At 39.0% G+C, this 18,495-nt stretch overlaps 2 protein-coding genes across 6 annotated transcripts in view; both read left to right on the top strand.

The window, feature by feature from the left end:
* Positions 1-5,835, top strand: part of BDP1 (B double prime 1, subunit of RNA polymerase III transcription initiation factor IIIB) — an 89,339-nt gene extending 83,504 nt beyond the window's left edge. For all 4 annotated transcript variants that reach the window (XM_032626740.1, XM_032626741.1, XM_032626739.1 and 1 more), the window contains one exon: positions 3,100-5,835. In XM_032626740.1, the coding sequence (XP_032482631.1) occupies positions 3,100-3,231 (132 nt within the window). In that variant the 3' untranslated portion in view covers positions 3,232-5,835. The remainder of the gene's footprint in view (positions 1-3,099) is intronic.
* Positions 5,836-14,214: 8,379 nt separating this feature from the next.
* Positions 14,215-18,495, top strand: part of MCCC2 (methylcrotonoyl-CoA carboxylase 2) — a 64,049-nt gene continuing 59,768 nt past the window's right edge. Inside the window, exons 1-2 of one of the 2 annotated variants that reach the window (XM_032627934.1) lie at positions 14,215-14,496; positions 17,856-17,922. In XM_032627934.1, the coding sequence (XP_032483825.1) occupies positions 14,368-14,496; positions 17,856-17,922 (196 nt within the window). In that variant the 5' untranslated portion in view covers positions 14,215-14,367. The remainder of the gene's footprint in view (positions 14,497-17,855; positions 17,923-18,495) is intronic. The other variant, XR_004349318.1, reaches the window with a different exon arrangement.

Raw genomic sequence — 18,495 nt, 5'->3', positions numbered from 1 at the left:
CCTCAAAGGAAGGAGTCCTTTTGTAAAGAACATTTTTAACGTTTTTAAAATATTTTAAATTATTTCCTACAACTATATTCTGAGACCAGGATTTTATGAGTCTTTATTATTATTGCCAAATTACTTTGGAGAATAGTTGTAAATACCAGCAGTGTAACAGTGCGGTTTAATCACATTCTTGCCAGTCTGAGATATTACTCTTTAAAATACATTTGTTTTTCTTATTTAATATAATGTGGTGGGGGGTTGGAAATATCATTTCATTTTTAAAATTTGCATTTCTTCAGTTATTGGTGAGTTGTGTTCTTTCCCATATATTTACTAGATTTTCTGATTTTTTTCTTTTTTGTTCCTATCTTCTGCTGATTTATAGGTTTGGGGATCTTAGTAGTTTTCTTACCAATTTGTATGAGATCCTTATGTATGTAAATAAGCCACGTACCTTTTAGCTCTTTACTGCAAGTATTTTTTCCAAGTTTATTTACTTTTTTAAATTTGGGGGAATTTTTGTTATACATAACTTTTAAATGTTTAGTCAAATCCATTACTTGTTTCTTTGCAATTTGTTAAATTGCTTTTATGATGAAAAGTTTTTCTCCAGAGGTATAAAATTTTAAAACTTTAACTCTGTTCATGGTTTTTGACTTTAGTATGTAGTGTGAGGGAAGAATTTAAACTAAATGTTATCTTCAAATTGCTTCTTCAGTTTTTTGAGTAAGCAATATATTCCACATGTCTTAAAATTCATAACCTACAAAAGAGAGTTTATAGGAAAAAGTTTCCCACATCTGTCCCTTAGCTTCCTAGTTCCTCCTTTCCACAGGTATATGGTATGATCAGATTTTGGTTTACTTTTCCAGAGACATTTTAATATATACAAATATAAACATTTTTCTTCTTTTTTACACAAATAATAGTGTATCAGTCTCTGCTTTGCTTTTTTCACCTAATGGTATGTCTTGGAGACCTTGCAAAACAGTAGATAAAGGGCTTCCTCCTCTCTCTTGCTCTCTTTAAAAATTTTAAATTATTAACTTCTTATTCTGAGATAACTGTAGATTCACATGCAGTTGTAAACAACTATACAGAGAGATCCCATCTACCCTTTACCCAGTTTTCCCCAGTGGTAACATCTTACAAAACTCTCCTATAATATCACAACCACTATATTGCATTGCTGCAGTCAACATACAGAACAGTTCCATCACCACAGAGATCCTTTGTGTTGCCCTTTTATAGACACACCTACTTCCCTCCCGCTCCCCACTCTCTCTCTACCTTCTGGCAAGCTGGTTGCCATTAAATTCGTCATTGCAAGAATGTTATACGAATGGAATCATATATTTGGGATTGGCGTCTTTTCACTCAACGGTAGTTCCCTAGACAGTCATCCAGATTATTTTATGTATCAAATAGTTTGTTTCTTTTTATTTCTGAGTGGTATTCCATAGTATGGATGTACCAGTTTTGTTTATTCATTTACCCACCAAAGGACATCTCGTGCTTGCTTTTATGAATAAAGCTGTGAACTTTTGTATACAGCTTTTTACGTGGACATAAATTTTCCTATTTTCAGGACTAAGTGCCCTCATTATTTTTAATGACTACATAATATTCCATTGTTTGGATGTATCATAGAGTGATACTGGTCTCCCACTGGTAGGCATTTAGGTTATTCCTACTTACTACAAATAATGTGGTAACAGCTAACTTATAAATGGACGATTTTTCACATTTATACGTTAAATTCCTGGAAATAGAATTGCTGTTCTAAAGGAATGATTATTCTTTTGCCAGACACTGCCTGATTGTCCTGCATAGGGGTTATATAAGTTTCTGTTCTTATCAGCAGTATATGAGAGGGCCTTTTTCCTTACATTAGCGTATTATCAGTGTTCATTTGACATTCTTCATAGACTTAATGAACACATATGTCTGTGATACAGGTTGTAAATTTTTTTCCCTCTATGGCATTTATCTTTTGATTTTGTGTATGGTGGTTTGTGCCATGCAGACATTTTTTATTTTTATGTATGTGAATTTATCAATCTTTTATGGCTTCTGGCTTTCATGTCATTGCTTCACACACTCTCTCCCCAACTATAGGATTATAAAAACATTTTCCCATGGTATTTTATAGTAGATTTTTAAAAAATATTTTTACATTTAAGTTTCTTGATTCATCTAGAATTTATTATATATTGGTGAAGTATAGGTCTGACTTTTCCTTTATGTGAGATAGTTATACAGTTGTCCAACATTATTTATTGGATCATCCAACTTTTCTCAAATTTTTTTGGAAATATCACTTTTATCAGATACTAAATTTCCATCCATATGTGTTAGGGATATTTCTAGTCTTCTATTTCATTGATATGTATGTCTGTTCCTTTGCCAATACCATGCTGTCTTCATTTTTTCTAGATTTATAAGTATGCTAATTTTTTTTTTTTTTTTTTGTGGTACGCGGGCCTCTCACTGTTGTGGCCTCTCCCGTTGCGGAGCACAGGCTCCGGACGCGCAGGCTCAGCGGCCATGGCTCATGGGCCCAGCCGCTCCGCGGCATGTGGGATCCTCCCGGACCGGGGCACAAACCCGCGTCCCCTGCATCGGCAGGCGGACTCTCAACCACTGCTCCACCAAGGAAGCCCAGTATGCTAATTTTTGATAGGATTGCTTTAATTTCTGTTATTTCCTTACGTACTGTTCTGTTTCATGGGTCCTTCTATTCTGGTCATTAAAATGTTTTCATTATTGATTTAATAATGTTATGTTTTTCAGTATTTATTTTTTTTCACAGAAATTAGGGTGAAGTAATCATGTGTACACTACAGTCAACCGAATCATGTTTTGTGTTGTATATTGGTTGATTTTAATTTTATTATTATAACGAATGCTACAAAGGTTATCTCTTACTATGTTTAGGATTATTTCCTTAATATAACAGCATAGAAATGAAATTATTGGGTCAGTGAGTATAAACATATTTAAAACTCTTAATATTTATTGCTATATTGCTTTTCAAACAGATATCGATTTAGAATACCACTATCAATATATAAATGTTATACTGCATACTTATTTTTATTATCTTTTTAGGTTTCTTGTAATCATCCCTTACCGAAAGGAGAATGTAAAGATGTCCCAAACCGGCTACCGGAAGAGGAGCCAATGACAGTCTCTGAATATTTCTTTAGTGATATCTTTATTGAAGTGGATGAAACAGAATAAAAGTCTTCTCTTTTTTTCTTTTATTTTTTCTAAGGCTAGGATTTCCACAGTCAGTTATATCAACAAAGCAGTATCTAGCAAAAAGCCTCACTGGCAATTTTTCTTTAGGTTGATTTTGAATATTTAATAGGCTTGATTTGAAGCTTTTATAATCAGTGAAAAACATTGCTGAGGTTCCTTTCCTTCTGATTGATTCAGCATTTTGGAAATACCAAGCAATTAAGACTGCTTTCTCAGACAGAAGTAACAGCTCTTGTTTACATTTTGACTCTTCCTGTGTTGAATACACATGGGCATCTTGGAATGTTGTGGATAAATGTCTCTGTATAAATCACAGTGCCGACGTATTTGGAGATGGATGGTAGTTAACATTTAGCAAACCTTTTGTGAAGGTTTTTTTGTTTGTTTAGTGTTTTTTGGTTTTGTTTTTTGTTTTTTTGGATGGTGAAGGCCTTTTCAGTTGCCTCTAAGTGTGTGAAAGGAAATTGTGAAACTCCACTTTAGTATGGTAAATGTTAAAAACTTTTCTATTATCAGCTATTTGACTGAAAAATGTGTATTTTTCTAATTCATGTTGATGTAACATTAGTCCTAATTGAAGAACTAGTATTTAAACTTACTATTTATAAAGATAAAACATCAAAAAGCTTATTTATTTTTAAATTTTTTATTTAAAAGAATATTCAGTTTTAATTATTTTTACCCCTGAGATTATGGGTAAAGAAAGCATTAACAAATTTATGTTTGTCTCCTTTCCCTCTTTAATTTTAAAGGTATTTAAAGTGATAAAACTAAATTGTTTGGATAGTATATACTTTTTGAATACATTTTTTTCTCATAGTTTAGTATATTGACTTTGTACTGTGAATTTTTTGTTTTTCTTATTTCTTGGATAATCTCAGGATTTGTATGGGAAAAAAATCCTTAAATTTATTTATGAGGCAAATTTCCATACAAAACTCCATCTCCATTACACACACATATGCTCACATACACACATTCCTTTTTTAAAAAACAATTTCTTGGTAGTTTTTTTCCCCCCATTAAATTCTCCATGAGGAACTAAGTACTTAGACCTTTATGCACAGAACATAATTGTGATGTTAAAAACAGAAAATAAGATAATAAGACTTTATTAAGTCAGTGATTATCATCAATATGAATTTAAGGGTTGGTTTTAATTTTGAGATTTTGTGATTTACATAGGTAATTCTGTTACCCACCCAAGCCAGTCTTTGGTGGTTCAAATTAAACTTCTGAAAGAACAGATTTATTCTTATATTTGAAAAGCCTTCTGGGTTGATTAGATCAGGAGTCAGAAACATTTTCTGGAAAATATTTTCGAGTTTGTGGGCCAGATGCCCTCTGTGGTAACTACTCAACTCTGCCACTTCAGTTTGAAAACAGCTACAGGCAATACTTAAATGATGGACATGGATGGGTTGGGTTTTTAGTTTGACCCATACATTAGACAGTAGTTTTCTTACCTTACGGTGCCGATGTCATTACCTATGAGATATTTGTCACTGGAGTTGTGAGTTGTGCCTAACACTTAAACCCTTGATTGCATTATGAAATCAGTATTTCAGTTGGGAAGATATTTTAATGTCTAATTCTGTTTGTAATTTGAAAAAAATGGTGGCCAGTTTTCAAGTTCATTAGTAAAATTGGATTTGGCTTGGCAAGTATAACAGTAATCCTAATTTATGAAAACAATTGATATTAGAGCATTCCTTTTTCATTGCCTTATAGTGAAATTTGCAGTTTAAACTTTTTTGTCATAAAGGAGGATCTATAAGGAAATTCTCTATAGATATGCATTTATTTATTTCATGGGGTTAATATGTCACAGAAATCATAGTAGCAAATCACATAGCTATTTTAATGCCCTGTTTTTATAAATTTTAAAAATCTCATATTCTGAAAAGGCTTCTTTCATTTAGTTCATGTTAGTTTGGGTGTTTGGTTGTCATAGCTAAACTATTATTTTATCCCTTGTTTAATATTACTTTTTAACTTTGTTAACATCTGTCTCTTGTTCATCTACAATGAGCTAATTTTATGGAAGATGTAACTTCTTACTGTATGAAGGATAATTTTGTCTTTGGGCATTCATTGTGTTAGAGAATCAAGTCAGACAACTAAATTATCCTACTATTATATCCTTAAAACTACTCTTGGAAAAAGAAATTTAATCAGTATATTTACCTTACAAGGTGGAAAGACTTGTTCACACCTGTGTTTAATCTGACTCATGTAAAGATGATGTTGTGAAGAATTTGTATTTTATAAATCTTAAAAGAGATATGATTAAAGGTCTTTATTTTTTTCTTGACTTTTCCTCCTGAACACTTACGTCTTAGCAAGTGATCAACATGATGGCTTCAAAGCCTAATTGTTGGTAAATGATTGAGGCACATAAAAATATGAATATCCACTGTTTACCACCATGTTTTTTGAAATAGAAGTGACCATGTATACTATCTTGCTCGAGGAAGTCTTTGACAAAAAGCAATATCTGTCATTGTAAATTTTCTTGTTCTAAAGAAAGCAGTTATATTCTATAGATGTAAATTATGTAAATAAAAGTTATTTTATATTATTTCTGTTGTGTCCTTTTTTTCAAATTGACTTAATAAAGATATTAATGTGTTAGTGAGCAAAAAATAGTTTTGTAAGTACAGCTCACCCTTCCTTCCTTCCCTCCTTCCATGAGAGTATAGTATATTTGGGAGAATTAATTTTTTTCTTACGTGCATGCTCTGAAGGATATTACTTTGATTTTGCAAGAATAAAAATAGACTTTCCCCCACATTTGGGACATAAGAAGAGTCGCTTACTTTTTTGTTTATTTGCTCCTTATGCAATGAATTTTTGGCTAAAAGAACTCAATCTCTTTTACTCTTTTTTTTCTTCCCACTTTTTTTTCTCTGTAGAGAAAGACAAATGGGAAACTTTAGTTATGGATATACTATAAACCTGGACTTTTTATGTGGTCAGTTGACCTTTTATTATGGTATATAAGGATTTTACTTTCTTATAATTCTCCTCCTCACTCTTTTCCTGCTTTCTCCCAATGTTAATCACAATTTGGGGTTAATCCATATTCAGTATTTGTACTGTTTTAATTGTAATTTTTCACTGCTGTACCACCTAATGAACTAAGATGACATTTCCTTTCTGGTACAACTTTTTGTTTTTCTTGGAATTAAGAAGTGTTTCACTTTTTCATTTGCTTTGGGTTTGTTTTTGAACCTGTGGCTTAACTTTCAACATCCTCCAGCAAGTCTGTTTATACTTAGTTATAAATGCTCTGTTTATACTTTTCACGTGGTCAAGCTGTCAGATAAACTGTTTCCTTCTCCTTTTTTCCTGGAAAACGTTATGGAGCTCTTCCTTCCTGCTTTAATCTGGACTGAGGCTTCACAGGTCTCCATGTGCAGTGCAGCTGCCATGCTGGGACTTCTGTGAATTCCCTACCCATCTTTTCTGGTTTGGATTCCCTATTCTGGAGCCAGTGTCATTGTCTTTCTTGAGGAGAAGCACATCTTCCACTGTTTACTGCAAAAGGTGCATGGATGGTAACATAACTTGAGACTTTACATGTCTGAGAGTTCTTTATTCTACTCTCTCACTTAGTTGGGCTCTGAATAGAATTCTTGAGTAATTTGAAAATAATTTCCACTTCATTTCAAAGTCATGCTCTGGTTATATTCTGGTTTTCAGTGTTTAAAAATCTTTTGCCATTCTGATTCTCTATCCTTCGAATGTGGCCTATTTACATATTCTTTGACCCTGGTACTCTGCTCAGTAATGTGCACCCACCCTTTCCTGCCCCTACATTCATGCTGCTGGGCATGTCATGGGCGTTTTTAAATGTGGAAACTCATTTCCTTCCCTTCTGGGAAATGTTCTTGCATTATTCCTTTGATAATTTCTCTCTTTCACTTTCACTGTTCTTATATCTGGAATTCCTATTAAACAGATTTTTTAATCTCCTTTACTTGTTCCCTAAGTTATCTTTTCTCTGCTATTTTCCATTTCTCCACCCCCTTCTCTCTCTCCTCATTTTTTTGTTCGCCCCTTTTTTTGCGGGGGGGGAGATTTTCTCAATTTTTACTTCTATTGGAGAAAAATCAAGTGTCAATTCCTTTTTAGAAGTAACTGTTAGTCAAAAGCCGTAGAGAGAAGGCTAAGAATCTTTTTTTTTTTTTTTTTGCGGTACGCGGGCCTCTCACTGTCGTGGCCTCTCCCGTCGCGGAGCACAGGCTCCGGACGCGCAGGCTCAGTGGCCATGGCTCACGGGCCCAGCTGCTCCGCGGCATGTGGGATCTTCCCGGACCGGGGCACAAACCCGTGTCCCCTGCATCGGCAGGCGGACTCCCAGCCACTGTGCCACCAGGGAAGCCCAGGCTAAGAATCTTGATGCTTCTGATTAACAAATGTGCAGAATCAAAGTCACAGAATGTGAATCATCCTTTGACTTAGTTCATAATTTTAAATCAACACAGTTTTCTGCAATGAACGTTTTTAAGGCATAATTTACATTTAATAAAGTACACAGATCTTAAGCTTTCAGTTTGATTACTGACAATGTATACACCTGTGTACCACCCCACAAGACAAATAGACATTTCCATCATCCCAGGAAGTTCCTTTAAGCCCTTTCCCCACTGCCACCCACAGATTAGTTTTGCCTGATCTTGAGCTTTATATATATATGCAGTATATGAACTTTATATTATGTATACTTTTGTATCTGTTTACTTTTGCTCAACACATTTTTGGGATTCATCCATTTTCATAGCGTATTAGTAGTTCCTTGTTGCTAAGTTGTATTCCATTTTATCCATATACCACATATGAATATACCATAATTGCTATTTTCCTACTGATTGTTTCCGAATTTTGGCTCTTTTGAATAAAGATACTATAAATATTGTTGTACAAATCTTTTTGTAGACATGTTCTTATTTCTCTTGTGTAAATACCTAGAAGAGGCACATCTTTTAGATTTATTTTTTAAGTACTTGATGTTCTCTGATGCCTTTATAAATGGTGTTTTTTAAATGCTTATTTTCATTTGTATGTTTATTGATGGAACATAGAAAAACAGTTGATTTTTGTAGTGCAGTTAAGATTTTTAAAAATGGGGAATTCCCTGGCAGTCCAGTGGTTAGGACTCCACACGCTTTCACTGCCGAGGTCGTGCGGCATGGCCAAAAAAAAAAAAAAATTTAACGAATGTACTTTCTTCTTTTTTTTTTTTTGCGGTACGCGGGCCTCTCACTGTTGTGGCCTCTCCCGTTGTGGAGCACAGGCTCCGGATGCGCAGGCTCAGCAGCCCTGGCTCACGGGCCCAGCCGCCCCACGGCATGTGGGATCCTCCCGGACCGGGGCACGAACCCGTGTCCCCTGCATCAGCAGGCGGCCTCTCAACCACTGTGCCACCAGGGAAGCCCTATATTTTCTTTTTTTAAAATTTATTTATTTTTGGCTGCGTTGGGTCTTCGTTGCTGCACGTGGCTTTCTGTAGTTGTAGCGAGCGGGGGCTACTCTTTGTTGCGGTGTGCGTGCTTCTCATTGTCGTGGCTTTTCTTATTGTGCAGCATGGGCTTCAGTAGTTGTGGCTCACGGGCTCTAGAGCGCAGGCTCAGTAGTTGTGGACCGCGGGCTTAGTTGCTCCGCGGCACGTGCTATCTTCCCATACCAGGGCTCGAACCCACGTCCCCTGCATTGGCAGGAGGATTCTTAACCATTGTGCCACCAGGGAAGTCCGCAAATGTACTTCCTCTAACATCCTCTCACAGCCTAGCCCTTGGAGCTATTAAAGCAAGATTTTTTTTTAAAGTGTTATAGGAATGCTCCTTGTTCTTCGCAAACAGACCTAGAAACTGAATTATAATGATAAGATAAACAGGATAAATATAAACAAGTAAAAATTTAAGTAACTATAACATTAAATAAGTATAAAATGTAATGCCAATGGGAAATATTTGCTAACCTCTCATTTATTTAATAAATTTAAAGGCTAGTAGAGTATCTTATCTCCTTAGAACATCTGTTTTCCCATCCTTTTAATAATTTCTCCCTAGGGAATTCCCTGGCAGTCCAGTGGTTAGGACTCCCTGCTTCCACTGCAAGGGGCACATGTTCAATCCTTGGTTAGGAAACTAAGATTCTGCATCCCGCGTGGCACAGCCAAAAAAAGAAAAAGAACTTTCTCATTAAATGGCTAATTAAACTCTGTAACCTCTAGCTTTTGTTACATTTTCTAGACAAGGAATTCTTATTTATTTATTTGGCTGTGTTGGGCCTTAGTTGCAGCACACGTGATTTTTGTTGCGGCACATGGGGTTCTTCGTTGCAGCATGCGGGCTCTAGAGCCCATGGTCTCCGTAGTTGTGGCACACAAGCTTCTTAGTTGTAGCACACGAGCTTAGTTGCCCCGTGGCATGTGGGATCTTAGTTCCCCAACCGGGGATCGAACCTGCGTCCCCTGCATTGGAAGGCTCTTTCTTAACCACTGGACCACCAGGGAAGTCCCCCAGCCAAGGAATTCTTGATTTTATATTTTTTTCAAAAGCTTTTTAAAATTTTTTCATAATCGTGGTCTTTGATGGATGCAATATATTTTCATTTCTCCAAGGATGTTATAGTTTCTTCTGTTCCTTGCCCTGATGGTTTCTTTTTTTTTGTTTGTTTTTGTTTTCTTGGTGGTAGTGGGTGTCTTTTTCTTTTCTTTTAAACATTTCTTTCTTTCTGGTTTTTTTTTTTTTTTCGTATTGAAAGCTTTCTTCAGAGTCCAGAGTGTTAACCATTATGGAACTGCAACAGAAAGCTTTCTTCAAATGCCCATTGATCCTTGGCTATCCATGTATATGTTAGAGAAAATGTCTAAAAAAGCTGATTAGGAGCTCTTTACAAGCTTATTGGAGGGTAGGTAGGATATGTCAATTTGTAGGTTACACTGTAGGTCAATTTTCTTCTTTTTTGTTTTTTTTCTTTTCTTTTTTTTTTTTTTGCGGTACGGGGGCCTCTCACCGTTGTGGCCTCTCCTGTTGCGGAGCACAGGCTCCGGACGCGCAGGCCCAGCGGCCATGGCTCATGGGCCCAGCCGCTCCGCGGCATGTGGGATCTTCCCGGACCGGGGTATGAACCCGTGTCCCCTGCATCGGCAGGCTGACTCTCAACCACTGCGCCACCAGGGAAGCCCCAATTTTCTTTTTTAAATGTTGCTTTTTTTTGTTTTTTAATTGGCTGCACTGGGTCTTAGTTGCAGCATGCAGTATCTATTTCCCTGACCTGGGATCGAACCTGGGCCCCCTGCATTGGGAGCAGGGAGTCTTAACCACTGGACCCCCAGGGAAATCCCTGTAGATCAATCTTCCAGGGAGTTTTTTCACTGGAGAACCTCAAATGTCACTTTGTAGATCTTTTCTGTAAAATGGTTAGGTTTCTCTAGACTCCCTTCTATATAAATCTGGTAGCCAGCATTTTGGAACTGGGTGGGAAAAGAGACTTGGGGGGAGGGGGCTCTCTTGATTTGGCCTTCAGACTGTCACTTAATCTCTCTGGTCTCAATTTGGCACTTCACTAGTGCCTAGTGTCCCTAAATTTGGAACATTTCAGATTCAGTTTCTCCAGGGAATATATATCTCCTGGACAGACTGGGGGGTGGAAACCTGGGGTTTTAACTACTTCTTCTGCAAATTTTCAATTAGTTCCACCATTTCTTGATCTCTACCACCTTTCTCCACTTCTTTTTTTTTTTTTTTTTAATTTTTTTTTTTTAGTTTTTTGCCATACGCGGGCCTCTCACTGTTGTGGCCTCTCCCCTTGCGGAGCACAGGCTCTGGACGCGCAGGCTCAGCGGCCACGGCTCACGGGCCCAGCCGCTCCGCGGCATGTGGGATCTTCCTGGACCGGGGCACAAACCCGCGTCCCCTGCATCGGCAGGCGGACTCTCAACCACTGCGCCACCAGGGAAGCCCCCTTTCTCCACTTCTATGCACATATTTCTCTGTACCTGGTACCACCAATTCCTGGTACCACCAATTCTGAGAGGCAAATTGACTTGTTACTTGTTTGTATTTTCCACTGCAAGCACTTAGATTTCAACTTCTTTTATTTTGCTAAATTTATTATTCCAATTTTTGCCTATTGTCTTTATATATCCCCTAGTTTAATTGAAGGTGGGATATGAATTATTTTTTGTGTTCCTTTGTTGCTCTGGGATAATTTCTGAGAGAAGGAGGTAAAAAATACCTTTATTTTCATGATAAAAGTTGAATTATTGTATTCCCTTAAAAATGAAAATTAATAAAGAAAAATGTAAAAAGTAAATCTGAATACTACGGACAACTGAACACCAACAAATTGGATTATCTAGATGAAATGGACAAATTCTTAGAAACAAAACCTACCAAGACTACATCACAAAGAAATAGATAACCTGAATAGACCTATAACTAGTAAGAAGACTAAACAGTAATCAAAAAATCTCCCCACAAAGAAAAGCACTGAATATGACGGCTTCACTGGTGAATTCTACCAAACATTTGAAGAAGAACAAGTACCAATCTTTCTCAAACTTTTCCAAAAACTTGGAGAGGAGGGAACACTCCCTAACTCATTCTATAAGGCCAGCGTTATCCTGACGTGAAAGCAGGACAAAGACGCTACAAAAACAAAAAAACAAAAAAACCCCCCAAAAACTATAGACCAATATCCCTTATGAACACTGATACAAATATCCTTAACAAAATACTGGCAACTGAATTCAGCGGCATACTAAAAGGATTATATATCACGACCAAGTGAGGTTTATTCCTGAAATGCAAGGATGGTACAACATAGAAAAAAATGATCAATGTAGTTCACAACATTAACAGAATGAAGGAACAAACTTCACATGATCATCTCAATTGATGCAGAAAAAGTAGATGACAAAATTCAAACTTTTTCATGATAAAAATATTCAACGAACTAGGAATAGAAGGAAACCTCCTTAACATAAAAGCCACATATGAGGGACTTCCCTGGTGGCGCAGTGGTTAAGAATCCCCCTGCCAATGCAGGGGACATGGGTTCGAGCCCTGGTCCGGGAAGATCCCACAGGCCGCGGAGCAACTAAGCCTGTATGCCACAACTAGTGAGCCTGTGCTCTAGAGCCCGCAAGCCACAACTACTGAAACCAGCTCTCCACAACTACTGAAGCCCGCGCGCCTAGAGCCCGTGCTCCGCAACGAGAAACCACCACAATGAGAAGCCTATGCACCGCAACGAAGAGTAGCCCCCACTCACCCCAACTAGAGAAAGCCCGCGCGCAGCAATGAAGACCCAATGCAGCCAAAAAAAAAAAAAAGCCACATGTGAAAAACTCACAGCAAACATTACACTCAATGGTGAAAGGCTGAAAAGTTTTCCTCTAAGACCAGGAAAAAGGCAAGGATGTTCACTTTCACCACTTCAATTCAACATAGTACTAGAAGTTTTAGCTGGAGCAATCAGGTAAGAATGAGAAATAAAAGACATTTAAATTGGAAAGGAAAAAGTAAAATTATCTCTATTCACAGATGACTTTTACAAAGCCCTAAAGATTACACACACACACACACACACACACACACACACACACACAAAACCTGTTAGAATAAATGAATTCAGCAAATTGGCAGTATACTAACTTAGCATGCAAAAATCAGTTGCATTTCTATACACTAATAATGAACAAACTGAAAAGGAAATTATGAAAACAATTCCATTTACAATAGCATCAAAAAGAATAAAATAGGAATTAACCAAGGAAGTGAAAGACTTGCGCAATGGAAACGAAAAAACACTGCTGAAAGAAATTAAAGAAGACATAAATAAAGGGAAACACACCCCATGTTCATGGATTGGAAGACTTAATATTGTTAAGATGTCAATGCTACCCAACATGATCAACAGATTCAATGCCGTCCCTATCAAAATTCTGGCATTTTTTGCAGAAATAGAAAAACCTACCCTAAAATTAAGATGGAATCTCAAGGGATCCTGGATAGCCAAAAAAATCTTGAAAAAGAACAAAGCTGGAAGACTCACACTTAATGATTTCAAAACTTACTACAAACCTCCAGTAATCAAAAAACTGTGTGGTACTGGCATAAAGACAGACATACAGACCAATGGAACAGAATACAGAGTCCAGAAATAAATCATTGCTTATGAAATAATTTTTCACAAGGGTGCCAAGACTATTCAATGGGGAAAGGACAGTCTTTACAACAAATGATATTGGGAAAACTGGATATCTATATACAAAAGAATGAAGCCACACCCTTACCTAACACCATGTACAAAAATTAAATCTAAGACTTAAGTGGACCAAAAGAAGATTAATTTTTTCTCACTGTCCAGTGGATGAGAAATTGTGAGGAAGCTCAGATTTGTTATAGGCAAAGTTTTAGAAGTACGTTATAATTGTACATCTAAGTTGTAATTTATCACTATTAGAATTTTTATTTACTTGTTTATGTTCTCTCCGCTTTATAAAAGAGGACACTTTGCCTGTTCTCCACTGTATTCCCCGCTCCAGAAGAGCACTTGATAGGGGACATTAAAGACATATTTGATTAATGAATGCTTATCCCCTTAAAGAGTTTCTTAGGGCAGCTCAGTTTCCAGCTCTCCTATAAGGATAAGCTTTTTCAAGCCCCGGAGCACCCTTTGTAGCAGCACGGGAAGAAGAAAACAGCACATAGAAAAAGCACAGAGGCCGACAGCAAGCAAACTCAGCCACAGCTCCTAAGCTCAGCATCTCGGGAGACCGGGACGACGCAGAACGGTCGCTCCACCCCGGGAACCGCAACGCTCCGGGGCTCGCGATGGGACAGGCCTCGCGGGGCTGCACTTCTGTCCCTTATTCGCTGAATTCGGGGGGCGTGGTGCTCAGCGCTGACCAATCACGGGCGGCGTGCGCCGGCACGTGCCGAGGCTGGCCTCAGAATCGGGGAGGTTTCAGGCGGGTTGGGACTGCAAAGGCCTGGGCTGAGCTATATCCCGAAGCGTGGGAGTTGGAGGGGAAAGCCTCGGCCCCGGACCGGCGCAGGCCGGTCTCTCACGCTCCTTCCTGCCTCTGTGCCTGCTGCCATGTGGGCCGCCCCGAGATTAGCTTTGCGGCGGTGCGCCCGCGCCGCTGCCCCCGCGCCGCGCGCCTATCATGGGGACTCCGTGGCGACGCTGGGCACCCAACCGGACTCGACCTCTGCCATCTACCAGGTAGGGCGGGTGAGCGGCCCGGGCCTGGAGTACCCAGCCCGAGTCAGTGATTCCTCTTCACCGACGGCACAAGGCGTTGGCCAGACTGGGAAGCAGGTACAGGGTAGGCACACTTCAACAGTCGCTGCTGTTTTCTCTGGATCCCCATTCATGATTCTGGGACGCACCGGGGGTCGTGAAGTTTGAAACAGAAAACAATTCCAAATCAGGTACATTTTAGTTCACTTTTAGCACTGGCACTATACTTTGTGTCTTTAAAATCATTGGTTCGCAAAACCAGTGGCTCTCTGGTTTAGCAGTCACCTGGGAGCTTGTTGAATATATGGCTGCCTTAGCCCCACCCTGGACCTTTTCCGTCTCTAGGGTGGGGTCCTGGTGTTTGCATTGTTAATGAAGTTGTTGAGAGGGGAGGGCAGGGCCTTGGTGGCAGCCAGCTTTGGGAACCACTGGCCTAGCACAGCTGACCCTGGGTTGTGCTTACCAGACTTGAAATGGTTGGTTATGTTAATAGAAAATATTTATCTTTAAATGACTTTTCTTGGAATTGGGAGGTATCACAACGTTAAAGAAACAACTCCTGGTTTGTGAAATATCAGAGCTGGAAATTTTCAGTCTGTCCCACGGTTTCTAAGCCTGTACAGATAACATTTAAATTGTGCAAATAACTTTCAGAGAAGACTTTTTCTGGCTGTGCTGCTGCGGCAGGTGGGATCTTAATTCCCCGACCAGGGATCGAACCCGCACCCCCTGCATTGGAAGCTCAGAGTCTTAACCACTGGACCGCCAGGAAGTTCCCTCAGAGAACACATTTTAAATAATTCCTGCCTTTGGGTAAACAAGGAGGTTGAAAAGAAATCTGCAGGCAGAGGCAGAAACGGTATCCAATGGGAGACTTCCAAAAGTTTTTAGATGTCCTGGGATCAGGAGAGAATGTTTAATTCAGAAACATTAAGTGGTTACTGTGGTCTAGCCACTATTTTGGATATTTGGAATAGATGTGTAGGAATGGAATCATAATTTTGTGGGGAGACGACAAGAAAGCAATGCATTGTGATGAGTGATGTCTAAAGCTTAAAAAAGGTGGTTGCACGTAGGAGGCAGTGAGTGAGTTGGATCTTGAGTTGGGTAAGAACTGGCCAGGTTCAGGATGGAGAATGGGAGGCAAGATTATACAAACTAAAGGAGTTATGAGAACATAGGTACCAAGTTATGAAAGTGGTTAGTGGGAGTGAGAACTTGGAAGTCCCGGCCAGGGTGAGGAATTCATGGAGTAGATGGGATTGCTTACGCAGCCAGGTAGAGGAGGGAAGCCACGTGTAGAAGCCACATTTAGATTTCACTTTGCAGTCTGTCTGCTAAGATGTTTAAGTAGAGAAGTGGCATGATCCTATGGACATGGTAGAATAATCAGTGTGGCTGCAGTGTGGAGAATGGGTTTCCCACCATTCTGAATATGGCTTCTTGGCTGGGTGTTCTCTTGGTTGCTGTAGACCTCTGAGTGTTTTCCAGAGCTCCTGTAAGGTTACTTTAGCCAGTTTTGGGTTGTTTTGTGATGTCTCTGTGGGGGAATAAGGGCCTGGAGCTTCCTGCTCTGCCATCTTTTTGAAGTCAGGTCTCGGCTGATGTATTTGATGGTGGCTGCTAGCTCAGGGAGTGTGAGCCTGAGATTATAACTTCTTTCTCTATGTAAAATGTTGTATGTTCTGGTTCAGTCTGTGCACCAGTAATCAGAATAAGATAGCTGTGCTATGGTGGAAAAAGCACTGGCTTAGTATTTCATGTATGTTTAAAAGCTAACAAGCAACATATTTCCATAGGGGGGAAAAGACCTGGTGGAAATGTGCTAAAGTGTCAACAGTGGCCCTTTCAGTGGGCAGAAGAGACGTTGTAGCATGTTGCTTTAAGAGTGAGTTTCTGGAGTTGGTGGATTTTGGTTTAAATCCTAATTCTACTACTTGTTAGCTGAGTGACCTTGGACTAATTACTGTATGAGCCAGATTTTGCTTCAGTACTGCTGAGTAGCAACCAATCCCAAGATCTCAGTGTTCAAAAGAACAAGTATTTATTTTTTGTGCTTGGATCTATGGGTTGGTTGTGGCAGTTCTGCTCTAGGACTGTAGTAGATTCAGGTCTGCTCTACTTGTTTCTTATTCCAGGACCCAGAATGAAGGGGCAGTGGCTGCTGTGGGATGCTCCTCTCGTAATGGAAGGCTGGGGCACAAAGAGGAGAGCATGGAAACACTTTGTCCTACTTAAAGCCTCTTTATTGCAATTGGTACACTGTCACTTTTGCCCACATTCCACTCATCAAAGCAAGTAATACGGACAGATTTAGAGACTGTGGGGTAGGGAAGTATAATCTCACAATGAACGTTGGCTAGGATGGGAGGGAAGGAAGAATTTAAAATAAGTAGTACAGTTTACCTTATGGTCTAATATGGCTGCTTAAGCTCCAGCTATTGTGTCTGAGTGCCATGTGCAAAGGAGGAGAAAGGGTTAATAGGTAAAAGGACACCCTCACCTTCTTGTCTTTTTTTTTAAGGAGCCTTTCTAGAAGTCATACCTAACAAATTCTGCTTATATCTCATTGGTTAGAGTTTAGTCACATGGCCACACTTGTCTGAAAAAGGAGGCTGGGATTATTTTATTTTTTTATTTTTTGGCCGTGCCATGTGGCTTATGGGATCCTAGTTCCCCAACCAGGGATTGAACCCATGCCATTGGCAGTGAAAGCCCGGAATCCTAACCATTGGACCACCTGGGGATTCCCCCCTGTTCCTTTTTAAAATAGGATCCATTTTCCCCCTGGGCTTTGTTTTTAATTACTTACTGTAAGTAAGTAATTACTGTAATTTGTCAGTAAGTGTAAAACAAGTATTTCTGCATTGGTTGGAATCTCCTCGTGATAGTGGTTGAGGGGACAGAAAAAATAAGATGGCATTCTAACCCTCAAAGGGCTTATATTCATTGACAAAAGAAAACAAATACTAGAGATCAATTGACTTCTGTAGATGTGTAAGGAAGGAAGTTGTTAAAATGAATGGGAGTAGCCAGAAATTGTGTTGGAGATGAGATGGAACATCAGTTAGGCTTTAAAAGGGGGGTGAGATTTGGATAGATGGACCAGAGAGGGGGGTGGTAGTGCAGAAGAGCTTGAGCAAAGACAGAGAGGCACAAATTAATCTTTTTTACATGTTGGAGTTGGCCCAGCACAGAGGCCACACAGGTGGCAAAGTGGCCCAGTGTGGAGGCCACATGGGGTTGGCATGTAATGCTGTTCTCCTTAACCGTTATTATGGTAAAAAAAAATCATTGCTTTCCTATAATACCCTCCCTGTTTTTCTTTGCTTCTGTTTTAGGAAAACTACGAGCAGATGAAAGCACTGGTAAATCAGCTCCATGAACGAGCACAGAACATCAGACTGGGTAAGCACTCATTTATTCTTCAGTTTATGCTTTTAATTAAGATGTCCCTTATAATTATTCATTTTAGGAAAAACTAGTAGCATCAGGCTTTTGACTCTTCAAGACTGTGCATTTGCTGTTGGTGGGAATGTAAATTGAGGCAGCCACTACGGAACACAGTATGGAGGTCCTTAAAAAACTAAAAAGAGAGCTACCATATGATCCAGCAATCCCACTCCTAGGCGTATATCTGGAAAAGATGAAAACTCTAATTCAAAAAGATACAGTGTACCCCAGTGTTCATAGCAGCACTATTAACAAGAGGCAAGACATGGAAACAACCCAGATTTGGTTTAAGATGTGGTATATATATCCACATAAATATATGGGTGTATACTCAGCCATAAAAAAGAAGGGAATATTGCCATTTGTAGCAACATGGATGGACCTAGAGAATATCATACTAAGTGAAGTAAGCCAGGAAGAGAAAGACAAATATTATAAGATATCACTTATATGTGGAATCTAAAAAATAATGCAAATGAATCTATATACAAAACAGAAACAGACACACATAGGAAACAAACTTGTGGT

Source organism: Phocoena sinus, chromosome 3, assembly GCF_008692025.1.
Source record: "Phocoena sinus isolate mPhoSin1 chromosome 3, mPhoSin1.pri, whole genome shotgun sequence".
Taxonomy (NCBI): Eukaryota; Metazoa; Chordata; class Mammalia; order Artiodactyla; family Phocoenidae; genus Phocoena; species Phocoena sinus.
The sequence above is the reverse complement of the archived record's forward strand: the minus strand, read 5'-3'. Positions and strand labels throughout refer to the sequence as shown.